The sequence below is a fragment of the Cyrtonyx montezumae genome, unplaced genomic scaffold, assembly GCF_038088225.1.
Source record: "Cyrtonyx montezumae isolate F1298 unplaced genomic scaffold, pur_monq_1.0 scaffold_13, whole genome shotgun sequence".
Lineage (NCBI taxonomy): Eukaryota > Metazoa > Chordata > Aves > Galliformes > Odontophoridae > Cyrtonyx > Cyrtonyx montezumae.
In genome coordinates, this window is record NW_027071859.1 from 3,603,032 (window position 1) to 3,622,039 (window position 19,008).

The 19,008-nt window shown below is 48.6% G+C and overlaps 1 protein-coding gene across 1 annotated transcript; it reads left to right on the forward strand.

Annotated features, from left to right (window-relative positions):
* Positions 1-260: 260 nt before the first annotated feature.
* On the forward strand, positions 261-18,362 carry FAM167A (family with sequence similarity 167 member A). The gene is made up of 3 exons (XM_065730530.1): positions 261-410; positions 6,727-7,200; positions 15,886-18,362. The coding sequence occupies exons 2-3, from the start codon at positions 6,829-6,831 to the stop codon at positions 16,147-16,149; spliced, it is 636 nt and encodes a 211-aa protein (XP_065586602.1). The 5' UTR covers positions 261-410; positions 6,727-6,828; the 3' UTR covers positions 16,150-18,362.
* Positions 18,363-19,008: the final 646 nt, after the last annotated feature.

Here is a 19,008-nt window from a genome sequence, read left to right on the forward strand (position 1 = left end):
GTCTAGGACCCGGGCGGTGCGGCTCCTCCCTTTCAGGTCTCTCCAGGGTTATTGCTTGGTGGGAGGTAGGTTCGGGGCTTGGTGGTATGAATGAAAGAGAGACAGGAAATCTGGACTGAAAAGCTCAAACTGGAATAGCTCGCCTGTCTCCAGGCAACAGGCCTGACGCAACCACTGGGGAAAGAAAAAAAAAAAAAGTCCCTTAAATTAAAATAAATAAATAAATAATAATAATAAAAAAAAAACGCACACAACACACGGAGGGAGATTTCTGAAGCGAGACAGGGAGGAGGATGAGACAGTCTCCTGAAGGCGCTGGTGACATCGCTCTGCAAATACCAAGTTGGAGCCCCGCGGAGGAAGGAGGGAGCCAAGATGTCCGTGCAGCGATCCCGATGAGTCCCTGCCCGGTGAGCTGGGGTCGAGGGGGTTGGGATAGCTGGTATGGGATGGGGAGAGGCGAGGAGCAAGTCCTCGGGGAGAGAGTATTGGTGTGGGGGCAATGGGGACCCCAGCACGGTGATGTTGTTCGTGTCTGCTCCTGTGCTGTGGGGCTGGGGGCTCATTCCCTTCATTCCAGCTTGGCCAAAATCCCTTGGAAACATCCAGACCAGTGGCACCCCCGTGGTTGGGATGGGTGTAAATCACCGCAGGGCTTGCACCCGCGTTTGCGATGAGGATGTTGCTTGCCGCTGGGGAGAGGTGAGGGGCAGCCACCACCTCCCAGGGATGGGTGGGGGGGATTTTTCTCCACCGGCTGCGATGTAACAGAGAAGAGGCTGTCCCCTGCTCGGGACGATCACCTGTTGCTCCTTCTGTCCCCTCCCGGAGATTTGTCCCCTCCAGGAGGGGTTTGCTCAGCGCGGACATCATGGGATGGAGCCTTGCTGTCCTCGCAGGGCGTCGCTACCTGAGGGTTTCGAGGCAGGCACAGCGCTGAGCAGGGCGGGTTTCCACCTGCTCAGAGCTGGCACCTTGCAGATCATACCGAGAAAAAAAGAAAATAAAAGAAAGAAAGAAAGAAAGAAAGAAAACAACCCCCCAAAAAATCACCCAGAACTTCTACAGAGCCCTCTGTCACAGCTCGGGGCTGATAGCTAAGATGAATCGTCAGCCTGCACCCCTGCCAGCGTGGGCACAACCCTGCACAAAAGCACCCTGCTCCCAGCCCCGGTGTGGAGATGGGGACCCCTCCCTATTTCCCCACCATGCTCTCTGCATTATTCACCGCTGCTTTGCCCCTCGGAGCTTTCCCACATCGGGAACCTCGGCAGAAAGAGGGGGAAAATGACTGAAAACCAAGTGCCTTGCTGGCAGAGCGGGGCTGTGTCCGGCTTTGTCTGCCCAAATCCGATGGCTTCGCCACTTTTCAGTGGGAACGAGCTGTGGGTTTCCCTCTTTGCCAGCCATCATTGTGATTCCTTTGCTGTTATTCGCATCCCAGTGCCCATTCCGGGGGATCTGAACGGCGCACAAATAAAACAGAAAGGGAAGGAGCTCACACAACAGCCCCGCAGCCATTCAGGTTTGAAAAACGTAGCAGAAACACTGCAGAAAAAAATAATAATAATAAAAAAAAGACATATGTGTATATAAATCAACCTCAGAGTAATTCAGCCTTTGGGAGGGGAGGGAGCAGGGGTCTGTTTGTGAGCAACTTGCCTTAAATGATAACGAACTGTAACGTGGGGATCGGCACTGGAAATGCTGGGGAGGAGCAGGTCTGAGAGCAGGGCTCAGTGCTGCTGAGGAGGTAATTGGATGGGACAGGCAGCGTGTAGAGGGGATTAGGGGGTCGTGGGGGCTGATCCTGCCCTTGATCGCTTTGATTTGGAGCTGGAACAGGAGCTGCCCCTGTGCTTGCTTCTGCAGGGGAAGCTCAGTGCTGGGCAGAATGAAGGCAGGGGGAAGGTTTGTTGTTTCTTACCAGAAATGTACCCTTCTGCTGCTGCCTTCGTACTGCACTGAGGGAAAAATAACTCCGTGTGGCAGCCCCCTGGGGAGGGAGCATTTCTCAGCCTGATTCAGCTTGTTCCCAAGGAGTCCTGGCTGTGTTGGCATAGAGGTCCCTGCCCTGCTCTTTCTGTGGGTGAAACCCAGTGGGGCTGTGGGGCAGTGGGAAAAATGAAGGAAGGAAGAGGCTCTGCCAAACAACTGGTCCTCTGTGTGCCCCATAGGGAGCCAGGGTGAGGTCCCAAGTCCTTCAAGGACCCTAGGGCAGTGCCTGGAGGAGTGATGTTTGCCCAGTGGTTGCCAGAAGATGGCTGTTGTGGATGGAGTATTTTCACCAAGGAGATGCAAAGTTGCTTTTTCTTCTGCTGCCTAATCCCTTTCCTTCTAACAACAACTATACCTTGCTTTATGCAGAGGGCTGACAGTCAGCATTGCCCTCCATCCACTTTCTACAAAGCCTTCTCGGTCTGCAGACGGCTCCCACTCATCACCAGAGAGCTGGTTTGCAAGAATGCCAAACATCTGGCAAAGCCTGGGCCGTCTTCATGCTGGGTTTCCACCCAACCACTGGAAATCTGCTGATGGAGGGGAACTGGGCTGCTCAGAAGACAGGGCTGCCAGGATCCATCAGAGGCAGCCTCCATCCCGCTGCTTCAAAAGCAGCTGGCTCTTACTTGTGCAGAGAGCAGGCTCAGAGGTAGATGGGTATGAAGGAACAGATGTACTTTCTGAAGCAGGTTCTGACACTACCACTGCGGCTGCAGAGAAATGCCAGAGGGAGAAGTGGTCCCCTCTTTTCATTTGCATTACTTGCCAGGGGTGGCTGCAGTCCCCCACTGCTCTCCCTCCTCCTTTGTTACACCTGTGACAATTTCTGGGGGCTGTTTGGGCAGAAGGAGTTGCTGGGGTGAATCCTCACCTTGCTTCAGGTCACACACGACTGGAAAAGCCCACTCCTTCCCTCTTGCCCCCATGTATCTGCAAATGACACGGCTGCATCCTAAGGCTGAAGGAGCAGGATCTGCTGCTGTCCTGAGCTGTCTGAGACGATCTGGGGGCATTGTTCACCCAGTGTGCTCAGGACCCTACTAAGTCAGTATCCCAGACACAGCACGATGTAGCTCTGAGACTGAATCTCACAACCCTCAATCAGCCCAAGGATCTTGGTCACCTCCCTGGGCTTCTGTCATGCATTAGGTTAGAGGTGGGTCCACGTGTGAGAAGGAACACAGCTAAAGCAACTACCCCTGCAAGGGTGGAGAACACACCAGACCTGGAGGTGTGCTCATGCTCATGATGCCCAGCTTGGCCATTTGTTGGCTTCAGGATCAGGATGATCCCTGGGCTGCTGGCATCTTCTGCAGGGAGGAGGGTGGCTGGAGGTTGTTTCAGAACACTGGGGGCATCCCAGCTCTGATAACAGAGTGTGGACACACAGATGGGAAGGAGACACCTGAAGATGCTCTGTACACCACTGAAGATCCTCAGAGCTTGGCTCCTGAAAGCCATTTGTGTGAGCTGCCTAATCAGTGAGAGGGAAACTGTGGCATAGAAGAGGCCAAAGTGCTTTTTGAAGCAGATTAATAGTCCAAGCCCTGTTTGCCACATGCCAGAAGTGTTATCCATGGGCTACAGTTCCTTCATCCAGACAAAGGACTTCTCTTGGCTCAGGCTTTGTCACACACTAAGCTGTGTTTTTTTATTCTCAAAAGACAGAAGCAGAGTAATGTAGACTCCTAAAGCCACTGCTGTTCCTTTGCAATACAAAATTGTACCACTGTAAGTTGATGTCTATCAGGAGTAGTGAAAGGAGCCAAACAATTTTTTCCCCATATCCACTGTAACTGATTGCTTTACTTATTCTGCTTTTTCCCTCCAATTTTTATCCTGAGTATTTCTCCTCCTTTTTCCTCTTTCTTCCCCTAGACCTCTTGCTCCCTGATGTGATCTTCCAAACCACTGCGTGCCCTTATTTATGGGCCTAAATTGAGCAGGCAGTAAAAAAGCAATGCTGCTTCCTGAAAGCCTCACATTCAGAGCAGAGCAGGGCATAGAGAGCTGATGGGAAGGAAGAGACATATAAAACTTCTCAGGCACGTAAAACTCTCAAAGGGCACAGCATCATTTTGTGATGCTAGCATCACTTCATGCAATCTCCCTTTTGACCATAAACAGCATCTGAATTGCGTTGATATCCGTCACCAGTGAGATAAAACAAAGATCTTCTCCCACACCCGTCCACCTCCTGCTGCCTACCTCATCTCTCCAAGGGATCACACGGCCCTCCCAGCAGATGGGGATGTTGGTGGGGACAGGTCTGCTGCACCTGCTTCAGGGATGGAGGAGTTTCTGCAGTGGGACATCATGGTGGCCAGTGGTGCCATTGGACTTGGCTTCTTAGAGTGCAGGACTCCCCAAGGTCTTCATGTGGTGTGCCAGGTGAGGAGGAGGGAGGTGTTTGCTCTGCTGACTTGCAAAGGCTAAAAGCCAAGCCTGAAGGCATGAAAACTCAGTGAGTCTTGGCATAATGGGACTTCACACCCCATCCAGGTGACAGTCTTGGTATTTCTCTGTCCCGTTTGCACGCTACTGCTAATCCCTTTGGATTGCAGCTTGCCAAGTGGGTCAATGAAGATGACTTCTCCATGGAAGCCTGACCCAAGAAGGAAGCGAAAGGCATTCAGTTGACTTGGTGAACTGATGTTCCCTGTACTTTCAGGACTGACAGATTTCATGAAAAGAAATAGGGAAACTCTTTGGGGTTTGGTCACCATTTTGGTGCCAACCTCTTGTTACCCCTAATTTGGCATGGCATGAACCGACAGAGATCAGCTGTGAGAAAGAAGACAAATCAAGGGTTAACCACTCCAGTTCTTTAGCTTATGAGGAAAGTGAGCCTGGAGGCCAGGTTTGTTCCTGGGATTTAGCTAGCTCTGGGGCAGTGGAAAGGTTTGGATTACACGCAGACATTTTTCACACACATACCACTTTCAGAGCTCTCTTTCTGCAGCAGGTCTTTCACCCAAGTCCAAGCTATCAATAAGAAATCTGAGGCAGCTCCTTTCTGCCTGCTTTCAGTTTGGAGAAGCAGGAGGACAGATGTGCCTGCTTGGGGACTGTCCACTGAATGATGAGATGTTTGATGTTGCATGTGGGAGGTGCAGGATGGGCTGGAGTGGTGCGTGAGTATCCAACCCCTCAGCAGGCAATGTAAGCTGCTGGTTAAAGTCTTTGAACTCATTAGGTGCTTCCCTTTACTGATTTTGGTGGGCTAGAACGAAGCGCAGGAGCAAAATTTGTCAACGTGCTCTCAGCTTAGTGCACAAGCTGGTGCACGTCCTGACTCTCTGAACAGGCAGCCCTCTTCTCTCCCCTCCCTGTGATTTATTTTCCAGCAGAAGAAAGAAAATAGTGCTGCCCCAGGCATGAGAGCTCTTGGCTTCAAACTGGTATAGTATCTGGGCCTGCTCCCACTCACCGTAAAACTCTCATTAACATAAATAGGAGCAGGAACAAGACCACAACATGAGTAATTCTCCACCCCCAGACTGTCTGTGTGTATATTATCAACTACTCATTCAGTCCATGTGCCTCCACACAATTGTAGGATAAATCTTACTCACTGTTGGTGTTTATTTTAAATAGAATCTTCTTACTGAAAAGGTTCGAGAGGGATAATTATGGTCTGGATTTCAGAGCTGCACACGTCTTTGTGGGCACACACAGCAGGAAGGAGAATGGCAGAGTAACTCATATCACTGTGTTTTAGTGCATCCAGATAGAAAGAGGAGTACATCCTGGCTGGTCTTCCTGGGCATGTTACCAGGCAGGCAAAAAAGTATTTTGTTTTGTGTTTGACATGTAGAGGAGAGCTCTGGATCTATTCCTAGCTCAGCTGCAGATGAGTATATGACCTTGAGAAAGTCTCTTATCTGATCCCACCTGAAATGTATGCAGCAACTGCCTGAGCTTAAGTCCTGCAGAGGTGTTCAAGTCCTGGCTTTAGCCCAAGCTGGCTGACCCTCTCCCAAACACTACAGAGACATAGTTCAGAAGTTAATACGGGTGATAAACCATTTCCAATCTGTATATTGGGGTTAGTCAGTTATGGAAACTACAAGTCCAAATTTCCCTGAGAATAAGCATCTGAACTTGACCACTCCAGTGCCCCAGTTACTCTGAAAACTGGCCAGGGGCTGTGCTCCTGCCCCAAACTCACTGAATTGGTGGAATGCGATTCCTATGGCTGGAGGCTGGTGTCTTTAGCAAGCCTAAATCTAAACCCAAATCTGTGAAACTGGGTGAGAAAATAAATGAATAAATAAATAAATAAACAAGTGAAGACATTTTTCCATCTCTCATTTTGGCTCAGACTCCTGGGAGAAGTTTGTGTTGCCTTACTTCATCTTGCCCTGTCTTGCCTAAGTGAGAAGAGATAGGACTGCCAGCCAGGACACCTCATCACCCAGCAAAAGCCACTGCTGCCTCCAGGAGACATTGGGCAGTGTGATTTGGCCTCAGACGGGTGTGTGAATGTGTCCTGGCCTCATTGGCAACCTTTTCACAGCCCCTTTGAGACTGGAGATATAGTAACCAGAGCTTCCCTAATGGCTGGAGCCTGTCTGTTCCTGCCCCAGAAGCAGATAGCTGAGATGAGGTAACGTGCCTTGGCACCACGCCTTTCTCAAAGCCAACACTCTGCAAGAGCTGTCTCTCCCTTCTTGCTCCCTTTTCCTTCTAAAAGTAGAAAACAATCCTCTGCTTTTCCTCCAGGTGTTCACACAGGTTCAACGTGGGGCTTGAGCAGGAGCTGTCATCCCAGGCCTGGCCATCAGGGTGCCCCACCCCACCTCCAACACTTGACCCCCAGGGAGAATGTCCCTACCTAAAATCCAGATAGAAGAGGCCCTGGACAGCACAGATGCTGGCTCTGGAGGTGCTGTTCCTCCTGATGATCACCTGAGGAGCCTCAAGGCCCTGACAGAGAAGCTGAGGTTGGAAACAAGGCGCCCATCCTACCTGGAGTGGAAGGCGAAGCTGGAGGAGCAGGCATGGAAGAGCCCCCAGCCCACTGGTGATGAGGAGGGGAATGAGGCCAAAAAGGGCACAGAGGACACTGTCCCCCTGAGAAAGGTGCAGCTGCATCTCAATGGGAGCCCTGCCCAGGACAAGGGGACACTTACCTCAGGGAAAATAGGCGACTTCGAGAGCATCGACGAAGCTTTAACGTGGCTCAGGAAGGAACTGGTAAGTGGTTTCCTGTCCCACATAAATAGCACTCTTTTTCAAGAAAAAAAATATAGGAAACAGGTTGCTCTTTGCTCCCAGCTGCCTTCAGCACCTGGTGGAAAGACAACCATCATTCACTGCAACTGCTGTGGGGGGCTACAGGGAAGGGAAAGGTGAATGAGAGCATCTATTGCCTCAGAGAAGAAGCTGGGCCCACCTCAGTGCCCTTGCCGGGATCCCAAAGGCTCAGGAAATGCTGTAGCTCTTATTAGTTGAGATGTTCAGCAGTTTGCTTCCTCTCCTGCTTCTCTAATCTCAACAGTCAGATGAATACTGACAGTATGACATCATGAGTACTTGGACATGGCCAGTGCAATAGCCCTCATCTGATTGGGACCAGGAAAGGATGTTCCGTCAAGGCTGTAGAAAAGAAATGTGGATTGATGTGTCCCTTAGATTTATCTTTGCTTCCTGAGGCTGCCAGTGGTTTAGGAAAGCCCTCAATGGGTCACTGCCTTCAGGACACTGCAATTGACAAGCATCTGCTAATGTAATCTCCAAGTGATTGCCAAATTCCCTCTTCCTTGTTCTTTCCCTTTTACGTTTTTTTAACTCCTAAACTCCCATTAGATTCTGGAGTCACCTGCTTACCCCAGGTTATCTCTACCCTGCAGAATGAAATGCTTCTTTTTGTTTCACATTTTAGTGGGAACCCCTTTCTCTGCAACATCTAAGAAAGCATATTTTCCTTCCTCTGCTGCATGTACAATGTCAGAGTCTGATCTCAGACCCTTTCCTCAGCCAGCTCTTACAACTTCGTCTCCTTCATTAGGCTCTGGTCAATGTTTCTGTCAGTACCTCATCTCAGACATGTATGCCACCTTATATATGTGGTTATTTCTGGCAGTTAAAAACCAGTAGATTGAAGGACTGGAGACCTTCTACCCCACCAAAGCAAGGAGAAGGCGGGTGGCTTTCTGAGTAGGCATGGGGGCCAGAGCCATACATCTTTCACTGCCTTGCTCCACGCAGTTCAAGGGAAAGCAGAAATGTTAACCATGATTGAAGGAGAAGAAGACAAGACATAAATGCTACATACATGTTAGGAAAATAAACAGAGCTAGGGCACAGGTAGTAGAAGAAGCTCAGTTTTGATGTGTTGTGTTGCTATCATGATGTTTATAGCCCTGCCCCAAGCTGCTCCCAGCCCAGCTCAGGAGTCTGGGATATCTCCCAGGAGGAGTTATGGATGCATCCTTCATGGAGGCCAGGGGAAGCCAATAGGATAGACAGCCACACTGGAGCAGCTGCTCACAGGCTGGAGAATGGTCACGAGCACTTTTCACAAGTGGAGGAACAAGAGACTGAGACCTCCCTTCCCATGAAAATGAAAATAGAATGAAATTATTTGGCCCACCTAACTAGAAACTGGCTATAATGGATATCACGTGACTTTGTTGCCTAAGTTGGATGTCTGCCTGTGATTGCCAATAGCTTTGCATCTGTTTGGACAGCAACAATCTTTGTAATGTACTCCCAAAGGACTGTGCAGGCATGTGTGCTTCAGATGCATCTGGGGACCAGTTCCTGTAACAGGGCTTTTCTTCTGACAAGCACTGGAGGTCTCTGAAGAAAAATACAGAACAGGGAGGAATATATTTTCTAAACATATCTGGGACTTCTACTCCAAAGAATATTTATATGACAACTCTTGGTTGCTCTTGCTGTTCTTGCCAAGATCTCGAAAGAAGTTATTAACAGAAGTGGTTTTGGATGTCAGTTTTGGTGGTCGAGATGTTTCTCAGGACTGTGGCTTTTGGAAGACAAGAGCAGAACTTTCAGGAATCCTGGGCTATAACGAAGAGTATTGAGTTGATCTCATTCTTTTAGGATGAGAGTTGAGAAGTTCACATTGGATATTAGGAACAATTTCTTCTCATAAAAAGCAGTGATGCAGTGGCACAGCTGCCCAGGGAGGTGGTGGGGTCACCGTCCCTGGAGGTGCTCCAGGACCGTGGGGATGTGGCACTGAGGGACGTGGGCAGTGGGCACGGTGGGGGTGGGTTGGGGTTGGACTGGATGATCTTAGAGGTCTTTCCCAACCTGAATGATTCTATGGTTCTATGATTCTAAAACTGCTCAGTGCTCTGGAGGGGAGTATCAGCTCATAATCTCAGCCTTAAACCCAGGTCCATTCTTCCATCTGTGATGAACTCTTACACTCACAGAGGATTAGACATAAAACCCAAGTCTCAAAATGCCTGAAGAATGTAAGGGACAGATTTTTCCTTCAGAGAGCTGCAGTTTTTAAAGAGTTTGCTTTGTTCTTTGGTCTTCTGCCAAGAGTATAAATTGTTGTAGAGTCTGTCTGGGGTGTGGCACATCATCTGATGAAAACTAAAAGTTTAAATTAAGGAAGAAAAAGGGCAAAGTAAACCCTAATTTTTCCTCACTTTCCATTTTCCTGCCTCTTAATTATACCAGTCTTTGCTGGATCTGGACGTGACTCATATAATTTAGAACAATTTCCTCAGAAGAGGGAGCATGTATTTGACTGACCACACAGCTGAGCAGCTATGTTGGAGACACTGCTGTTGGGACAGAGCTGCCAGCAAACAGTGAGAACACAGCGAGGTCATCATTTCACGGTGTGCTGGAACAAAAAGACGCATTTCACATTACATCTCAAGAGTGAAAAGATTTAACTTTGTTTTCTTTTTTTCTAAACGAACAAGCTTCCACTCATCACAACCGGGATTTTTCCTTGTTTGCCACCATTTTCTGATAGTAAAGCAAATAAGAAGGTTCAGAGAAGGATATGGTTGTCCGAGTTTCTACATCTACTTAAGACAGGATCGTAGAATTGTGGAATCATAGTATCACAGAATGGCTTGGCTTGGAAGGGACCTCAAAGATCATCTAGTTCCAATCCCCTGCTGTGGGAAGAGTTGCCAACCACAAAACCATGCACTAGGATCCAAGTCCAGAAAGGGCAGAAATGGGCTCCGGCACCCATCCATTTGTTATGGTCAGCCTAAGAGAGAAATAAATCCTCGCAGTCTTCCTTAATGTAAGAAATGAAAGATGAAGAAGGGCAGGACTTGGTGCTGTACTCTGGCCCTGCTTGCTCTACCATTACACACAGTAACAATGTGAGTATCTGGGCAGCTTTCTGAAGAGCATCCAAAAATGATCCAGTAATCATAGCTGGGGAAAAATCTGTTTCTGCCATGCTGCCTTCCATCACAGGGTGAATTCTCCCCACTTTATGCAGCCCTCAAAGAGAGGGCAAATTAGTGTGTGTAGGATTCATCTACCCAGCAGAAGGGCAAATGCTGCTGCAAATCCAGGAAACAAGTAGACCACCAACCTGTGCTCTTAATGGAATGAAGCAGTACAGGATGTACTTCTCCATCACTCACACTGTGCAATCCTAACACAGCTACCAGCACATTTAGGTGGGATTGTTTCATCAGCATGGCCCCAGCGTGGTTCTGGCTTGTACCAGTTAGCACCCTGCCAAACAGCTAGAGTTTCAGGAGTTTGCACATGCTCCCTACAAGCAGTTTGTATTAGATCACCCAGTTCTGGAAGCAAAGTGAATTTAATGTGTATATCCAGATTTCCACTTAGGCGTGATGCTAAAGAACAGGCCATAGGAATTAAAGATACCTGCTAAATCTGAAGGGTTACTCCCAGTTCACAAAATGGAGATCATCCCATGCTGCAGGGAAATTGCATCTGTGCATCCAGAATCTGCTCAGGTTCAGATTCAGGTTCAGGCTCCTCCCGTTCAGAAGAGAAGCCAGGGACAAAGCCAAGGTCTTACTGAGCATCTGCTGCTCTTGGTCTTTCTCCCCACGTGACCCATCTCAGGGCCCGATTCTGCCATTTGCACATGAAGATCTGGCCCTGGTATATAGGACTGAACATGCCCACTGAGCTCCAGCCAGCCCTGTCAGCTGGCACCTACTGGGAAGCTGGCCCTGAGAAGCTGATTTATTCGGACATGCAAATTCCTGCTCTTGTTTTTGTGCTGAGAGGCTCTATGTAGGTGTAGAAGCAAATTGCAGTACTCAGCATGTGCTGAACTGCCCAAGGGCTGGAACATTTCCCTTTCTGACTCCTGTCTCTTCTCTGCCCTCTTCTTTGACTTTCTGATGTCAAATGTGGCTGCTTTTCATCAATGCTGAAATGGTTTCAAACTGAAAGAGGGGAGATTTACACTGAATATGAGGAAGAAGTTCTTACACTAAGGGTGGTGAGGCACTGGCACAGGTTGCCCAGAGGGACACGGTGCCCCATCCCTGCAGACAGCCAAGGTCAGGCTGGACGGGGCTGTAAGCACTGATGGAGCTGTGGGTGTCCCTGTTCAGTGCAGGGAGTGGGACAGATGGCCTTTAAGGGTGGGTCCTTTCCAACTCAGGCCATTCGATGATTCTGTGAGCAATGTCTTGCTGGTCAGACATAGAAAAGTCACATTGGTGTGCAGAGGTGACTGGACTGGTGGAGGACTAAACCTGAGAGTGGCTGAATTCCCAAGGGGTTTATTCCAATAGTTTGAGCAAATGTTATTTGATCAACAGCCAACAAGGTGGCGTAGAAACACAGAAGCACAGAACTGTAGGGGTTGGAAGGGACCTCTAGGGATCATCAAGTCCAACCTCCCTGCCAGAGCAGCTCCCTAACTCAGGTTGCACAGGTTGGTGTCCAGGTGAGTCTTGAACGTCTCTAGAAAAGGAGACTCCACCATTTCTCTGGGATAGACCGTAAAGACTATCAGGGTCTCCATTTCAGATCAACTTGCCTTCCCCATCAGGAGCAGATGTGGCAACATGGTCCAGATTTATTCTGATTTCTGACACAAATATTAGTTTAAAAAGAGCTTATTTTTTTTTAAATAACAGTGTGGCACCAAAAGTGTCATCATGAGTTTCATTCCTGAAGCAATGAGTAGGTACCTTGTTGCAGGCTGTGGGTTACACCACAAGGGCGTGAGCATCCAAAATGAGCCACAGCAGGGTGTCTTCTGAGCACCTCTGAAGTTGAAGCCTCAAATCTAAATACAGACTTAACCCATTTCTCTGAAGTGTTTTGGCAAGGTCTGTGCTCAAATACGAGTGGTTGCACCCAGTTGACAAGGCCCCACTTCAGCTTTCATTTTCTTTTGATCTTTTGGATCCATGGAAGCAACCACTTCTCCACAGATCACTACCCTGAGCTTCATGGACCACAGGATGGGAACTTGTCCAAGGGACATTTCTGTTTTGGGAAGAGGTCCCAAGGAGCTCCACACCACCTCCATGTCCTGGGGTGGTCTCTGCTGCTATTTCCCTCCTTAGCAGCACAGCAGGAGGTGGACTAATGGCAATGGGAACATTAACAATCTTCCTGTCAGTGTCTATACAGGCAGCCTATGGTTAGAACAAATTTGAAGACAAACTTAGGCTACATTTTGAGTTACACCTGAATATCTGGGATAAGCCATCTAGACTGGGCAACGGGCAAGGGCACATCCAAAATACTTACTCCCTCCCCTATTTTAAACAGAGGCAGAAAATCCTTTCCTTCTGTCCTTCTGGAAGAAAGAAACAGAAAATCCTTCCCATGACTCGCTCATTCAGACACCAGCAGCTCTTGGAGCTTGCTGATCTAGCAGTTCTCCTCTTCAGAAGAGGATTTCTAGTGATGGTTTGGTCCTGTGTGTGAGACATCTTTTGTGTTCCTAGTACTCAAGAGGTGCTTGTAGAAAAAGGAGGGAGAATTGGGATTTTGGGGTTCTGATCCTGCTAATATTCTGGGTGTTTATGAACAAAGCACAACCCTTTGCTGTGGTCTTCCCAATCCTGCCTATGTCCATCATCACCTCCTCAGACGAGGCCATTCCTGTGTCTCCTTGTGGTGCATGTAATCCTTAAGTAAGTCATTACACAACATTGTTCTTCATCCATCCTCTTCGCTTTCCTGGAGGGAAAAAAACAGGACTTTATCTCCTTGGGAAATCAGCACATCTAGCAGCTCTTGCCCTGCTCCCCCACTGAGCCCCAGAACATAGCAAGGGCTGTGTCTAGGATAAGAAATGATCAACGTAGGTAGGAGCAGATTTTGCCCCACACAGAACTACTCTTCCTATAGAGGAGGGCTGGTGGGTGGCATGGCAGTGGGAGATGCCATGGGTCACCAGGTATGGTGGGGGAAGTGAATGGAGACTGCAGATGGAGCACTGGAGGACAAAAGTGGGAATCTAACACCAACAGCCCAAGCAGCTCCGTCTGTGAACTTGCATAACAGCAAAAAGGTTTCTTAGAAAAGCAGAGAAAGAAAGAACTGATCAGAAAGTGCAAAGATGGTTTGCAAGGGGGAAATAGTAATTTTCAGGTCACCTGCATTTCCATAATGGCCTTTTAACTAACTTTTAAACTCTTTTTATTTTATTTTTTTTATTTTTTTTATCCCACATTCATCAAAACCTTTCATGAAAGCATTTGTTGACATTTCTTATGTAGCTTGATCAACTGACAAGAAATACTGACCGAAGGTTAGTTCAGTAACCTCTGTGATCACCTTCCTGATAAAATGTCAGGTCACAGTGTTCATTGCAAAACAGGGGAAAATGCCATGAATATGAATATTTTTTCATTGCAACTCACTTGGGAGAAGAAAAGCCCCTGAGAGGTGCTGCTCTGCTGTGTGCAAGGAAAGAGTGGTTTTCAGAGGATGGTAAATTGCCCCTGCCTTGCCAACCATTCTATACAAAAGTGACTGAAACTTGTCCAGGCAACAGATCTGGAGTCCAATTGCTGGCTGAGAGCACCAGGCGAGGTCCTCCATTGTGTCTCCATGGTGCAGGAGGGAGAAGAGCCTTGCTTGGCTCCGATTAACTTCTATTACCCTAACGTCACCTCTTGGCTGGAGCTCTGAGCATTGCAAAGGGCTTCCCAACAGCTGCAGAGAACAGCTGGAGCACAGCCAAGCTCTTCCCTCTGAGCCATTCGATCTCCTAAAGCTTCACCTTGCTGTGAGACTGGCAGTGCTGCAAAGGCCAATCCTGACCTCTCCGAAGGCAGGCCCTACAATTCTGTGATTTTGTGAGCTGTTCTCATAAACTTAAGCAGCTTATTTTCATGCCTGGGGTCAAACTGGTATGACATGGCCATGCCCATGCTGTTAGCTTCCAGGCAAGGTCATTATATCCCATTGCCTACCAAGGACAAATTCCACTACATCTGCTCCTGAGGAATGCCTAAGCTGAATCACTTAGGGCTATGAGATAGACTTTGGCTCAAAGGATGCCAGGACCTTCCTCACAATCAAGCCGAGAGAAAGACTTTGTTGCCACACACAATTTCACATATTAATATACTTGTAGTCTGGGTCTATTTCTGAACTACTAATTCGAACTACGGGAAGCCAAGAAACCAGTGATCCAAAGCTGCTCCAGTGCCTCAGCAACCTTATTGTGAGCTTTTCCTTATATCCAATCTAAATCTCCCCTCTTTTAAAGTTTGAAACCATTTCCCCTCATCCTGTCACAACAGGCCCTGCTAAAGAGCCCGTCCCCTTCTTTCTTACAGCCCCCTCAAGATACTGAAAGGCTGCACTACGTCTCATGCACAGGGATGCTGCTGAGGACTGCACATATCTAAGGAGACAGTGGGAGGAAAAAAATAAACAGACAGACAAAATCAGGAGCCTTGGTACCTGAGTGTTTTTTCAGCCTGTACTGCTCCCTCTGTATTTCCAAGGGCTAAAGATTGATTCAAGCCACGGGGTTCACCCAGATCTGTTTGGCTTCATTCCCAGCACTCCCTTTCCTCTGTGGCTTTTGTGGTTTGTTGCTGTTCTGCGAGGAGGGATGTGGGGTGAGAAGTGGGGTTTGTCTTCTCAGTGTTGCTCTTCTGACTCTGCTGCTTCTGCTTTCCAGATGAAGGCTGATGCTCGCTGTGAATCTTGCCAGGTGTTCATTCTTCCTTTGCCCCTCCCAGTATTCTATGGTGACAAATTTTCTGCTTAATTATGAGCTGGAACTTAATAATAATAATAATAATAAATCCATTTCCTTTCATTGCTTCTAAGTCTTCCACCTTCCAGAGTCAGATGCCAGGGAGGATTTACCCTCTGAAACTCTGAGCCTATTAGGATAGATGTTCTCCTTCCCATGGGAAACATGGAGGCCCCATCCCAAATCTGTGTACAATCAGTGAGACGAGCCATGGGGGATACAGAGAGCCACGAACCAGCCCAGATTTATGCAGACTGGAAACCTGTGCCAAGCAGTTGGGGATCAGTTCTCTGGGGTTCTTTTAATTGGTCCTTTCCTCCTCTAATTGCTACTTCTCGCTCTGTGGCTGCTCCCTTGTGAGCAAAATTAATTTGGGCTTTGCTTAAGGTTGAGATGGAGGCTCTGAAGCTTGCACTGCCTGATGTCCGGTCCAACAGCCTCGGCGTGGCCGGATTTAACTCCAATTTTCCAATGCTCCTGGAAATCTGAGCAAGCACAAACTGCCTGAACGCTAAAGATTCACCATCCTGACCTGGTGTTTGAGACACGCTACAGGGAATACCCTAGCCTCCCTCCCAGCTCTTTGCAGCAGCGTATCTGGCCAAGTGACATTTCTAATGTCTCCGACACAGAACCACGACGAGGATTGCATTTGCTGTGCCTTTGCTGATACCCTCCCCACCCTCTGTCTTGTGTTCCAGGCAGAAATGCGCCTGCAGGACCAGCAGCTGGCCAGGCAGCTGATGCGACTCCGCAGCGACATCAACAAGCTGAAGATCGAGCAGACCTGCCACCTCCACCAGCGCATGCTCAACGACGCCACGTACGAGCTGGAGGAGAGGGACGAGCTCGCCGATCTCTTCTGCGACTTCCCACTCATCAACTCCTTCAGCCTCTCCACGCCGCTCAAGCTCATCGGGGTCACCAAGATGAACATCAACTCGCGCCGGTTCTCGCTGTGCTGAAGAGGGGAGAGTGAGGGAGAAAGAGAGAGGTTTTGGTAGTGCCAGGGCTCTCTCTGCCTGGTGGCTGGGCACAAAGAGGCCTCGGAGGGGCAGAGGGATCAGGAGCAAATGGGGAACCCATCGCTGGCCTTGGTGGCAGGGCAGGGCAGCAGAATCTGGCACCGGGATGGCTCAGAGAAGACTGGACCTGCAGGAAGCACAGAGAGCACCTGAGCCCAGCATTTGCTCTTAGCCTGTTCTTTTGCAAAGTCCCTTCTCCCCTTTATCTCCTTCCCACAGTAATGAAGAGGTGGATGCATCTCCAGTGTGGTTGTTGGCACTCAGAAGTCCAAGGGGAGGTTCAAAGATCAGCCAAAAAGCAAGGGGAAAAAATCCCCCTTCCCTTCTCTTTTATCTTCTCCCAGGCTAGAGCTGTGGCTTCCAAAAATGTCTCTCTCTTCCCTGGATGTCTCCTCAGATCTCCATCTTCTGCCTCTGCTGGTTCAGGCAGGGGGTATCCAGGGCTGCTTCAGATGGAAAGATAGTTTCCAGTGGAAAGGATTAACCAGGTGAGGGACAGTGGGTTAAATGGTATCCTGAAATGTGGTCAGAAGATGTGCTTACTGACTTGCTCCATTGAGTCCAGTGTACTCTACCTTGATTCTGTCTGTGGTAGCTATTGTGGATGGATCATGGACACATTCATATGGATTCCAGGTGGCAAGAAGTCACTTGTGTACCCTAGAATTTATACCCAGAGCAATACACGTTCCTGATCTCATTGCCAGCCGTGGCCACAAGACAACATGTGGCTAGCTCCAAAAGTGGTAAGGTAATGGGCGTAGTTTACACTGATGAAACCCTGTATCAAAGAAATCACCTTAGGCTGACATTCCCCCAGAAGTAGCACCAGCGAATCCTGGATTCTCTGTAGCAACACACATCCATCAGAGAAAGGACCTTCAAGAGGAGAAAAGGGACTTCTGTGTGATGAGCATCAAAGTGCAACCATGAAACTGAAGGGAAAAATATTGCTGCAATGAGCTGCCATTGACAGGCTTTAGACCTGCAGCAGACACATGGGATTCCCTCCCTGCCAGGCAGTGCATGAGATGGATGCTGTACTTTCTTGCCTTTCCGTGCACACCTCTGCACGCTATGCTGCAAGGCTAGGGACACGAGTGGTCTAGCCACTGCAGCCCTGGGACACCTGGCACCAAGATAGTCTGTCCAGAGGCTGTGTGGATGTCTTTAGGCTTCAACACCTCTCAACCCATCAGCCCTGCTCTCTTGCATTGTGCCAGAGCAGCTGAGAGAAAGTGACTGTTTCCATGCAGCACCAGCCCAAGCTCTGGGGATGAGCGGGACATGCAAGCCAGAGCTGAGCTGGAAGCTGCGTGGCAATGTGGATGTGCCTCTGCCTGTACCTGGCCGTGTCCGTGAGCCGTGTGTGTGCATCAGTAGTTGTGTGTGTGTGCTTGTGAGCCCACAGGATCACATCATGAAAGGGTTCATAGCCACCTGGGAATGGGGGCTGGTTTCAACACCCTGCCTCCAGTGGCTCCGTTGGATGTAACCCCACAGCGATGCCTCCCCTCCAGTCCACAGCTCACGGGGGAACACTTCTTTCTGCTAAGAAAGAAGACATCTGGGGGCCACCAGAGCTCTATCTATACTAGTAAGTTAAGCAGTGTTGTGCCTGAATGTTGAAACTTGTGCTGCCCAGGTACCAATCAGGTCATGGCCAGACTGCCAGTTGGCCTCTGGACAAGACTACCAGCCGTGATGCCATTTAGTTTACTAGTAGAGAAATAGCCTTATTTCCCCATGGACATTTTGAGGAAAAAAAAAAAGAAAAATCTCATTAAATTCCTTTGTTTACTTTTTTAATAAAAAAAAATCTATTAATGTCTCATGTGGATTTTCAGAGGCATTTTCAATCAAAAATAGCAGTGACAAATTGCAGTGAAAATGATGCCTTGCAAGAGGGGGACTGGCTCTCTCTAGGATCACCTAGAATCAGACACAGAGCATTCCTGCCTTTGGGCTTTTGTGTGGTAGCTGAATGAAGAAGGTTAGTATAAGCACAGCCCTTGGAGGTCAATAAATATGGCATTAGAAATAGCAGATGTCTGGTTTCCAGACTTGTATTTTCTGCAGCGGGGATGGGGATGGTTATGACTGCCAGCTGTTCATTGAAATGCACAATTTTTTTAATTATAAAATGATGTCTGTATTGATTCCTGCCTCCGGTCTCTCACTGTGCTCAATGGCTCCAGTTCTGCTTGCAGAACAGCCAGGGGATGCATGGGGAGTTTCTTTCTGGTTCTCAGCCCCTAGTAGCCACCATCAGCAATGACCCATCTACTGATCTCCTGCACTGAAATGCACAACTCCACAGCAAGAAGTCTCTTTGCAAATGCAGACAGCAGTGGAAGGCTGGAGACCTGGTATGAAGCACCAGGTGGTCCCAGCAACTCTGAGCTGCAAAGCCCCAGCCTGGTGTTTTTGAGATTTATGCTTGCACAAGTTTTCTCTACCCATGCACATCATTAGGACAGCTCTACACCTACACCAGCAATTGCTCTGCCTCACAGTCTGAAGGAGATGGAAAGAAATAAAGGTGGGAGGACATGTTACATATTTGGATAAAAATGTGCAGGAGATGAAGCCAAATTAAAACAAAAAAATTCTCTTTTGTACTAGGTGTGGTTTTGTTAATTAGCCACCTAGCCAACGTTTTGTGCAGGTGCTTAAAGATAATAATAGAATCAAGGAATCCTTAGAGTTGGAGGGGAACTCTGAAGGCCACCTAGTCCAACTGCCCTGCAGTGCACAGGGACAACACAGCTCCATCAGGTTTGCCCAGGGCCTGATCCA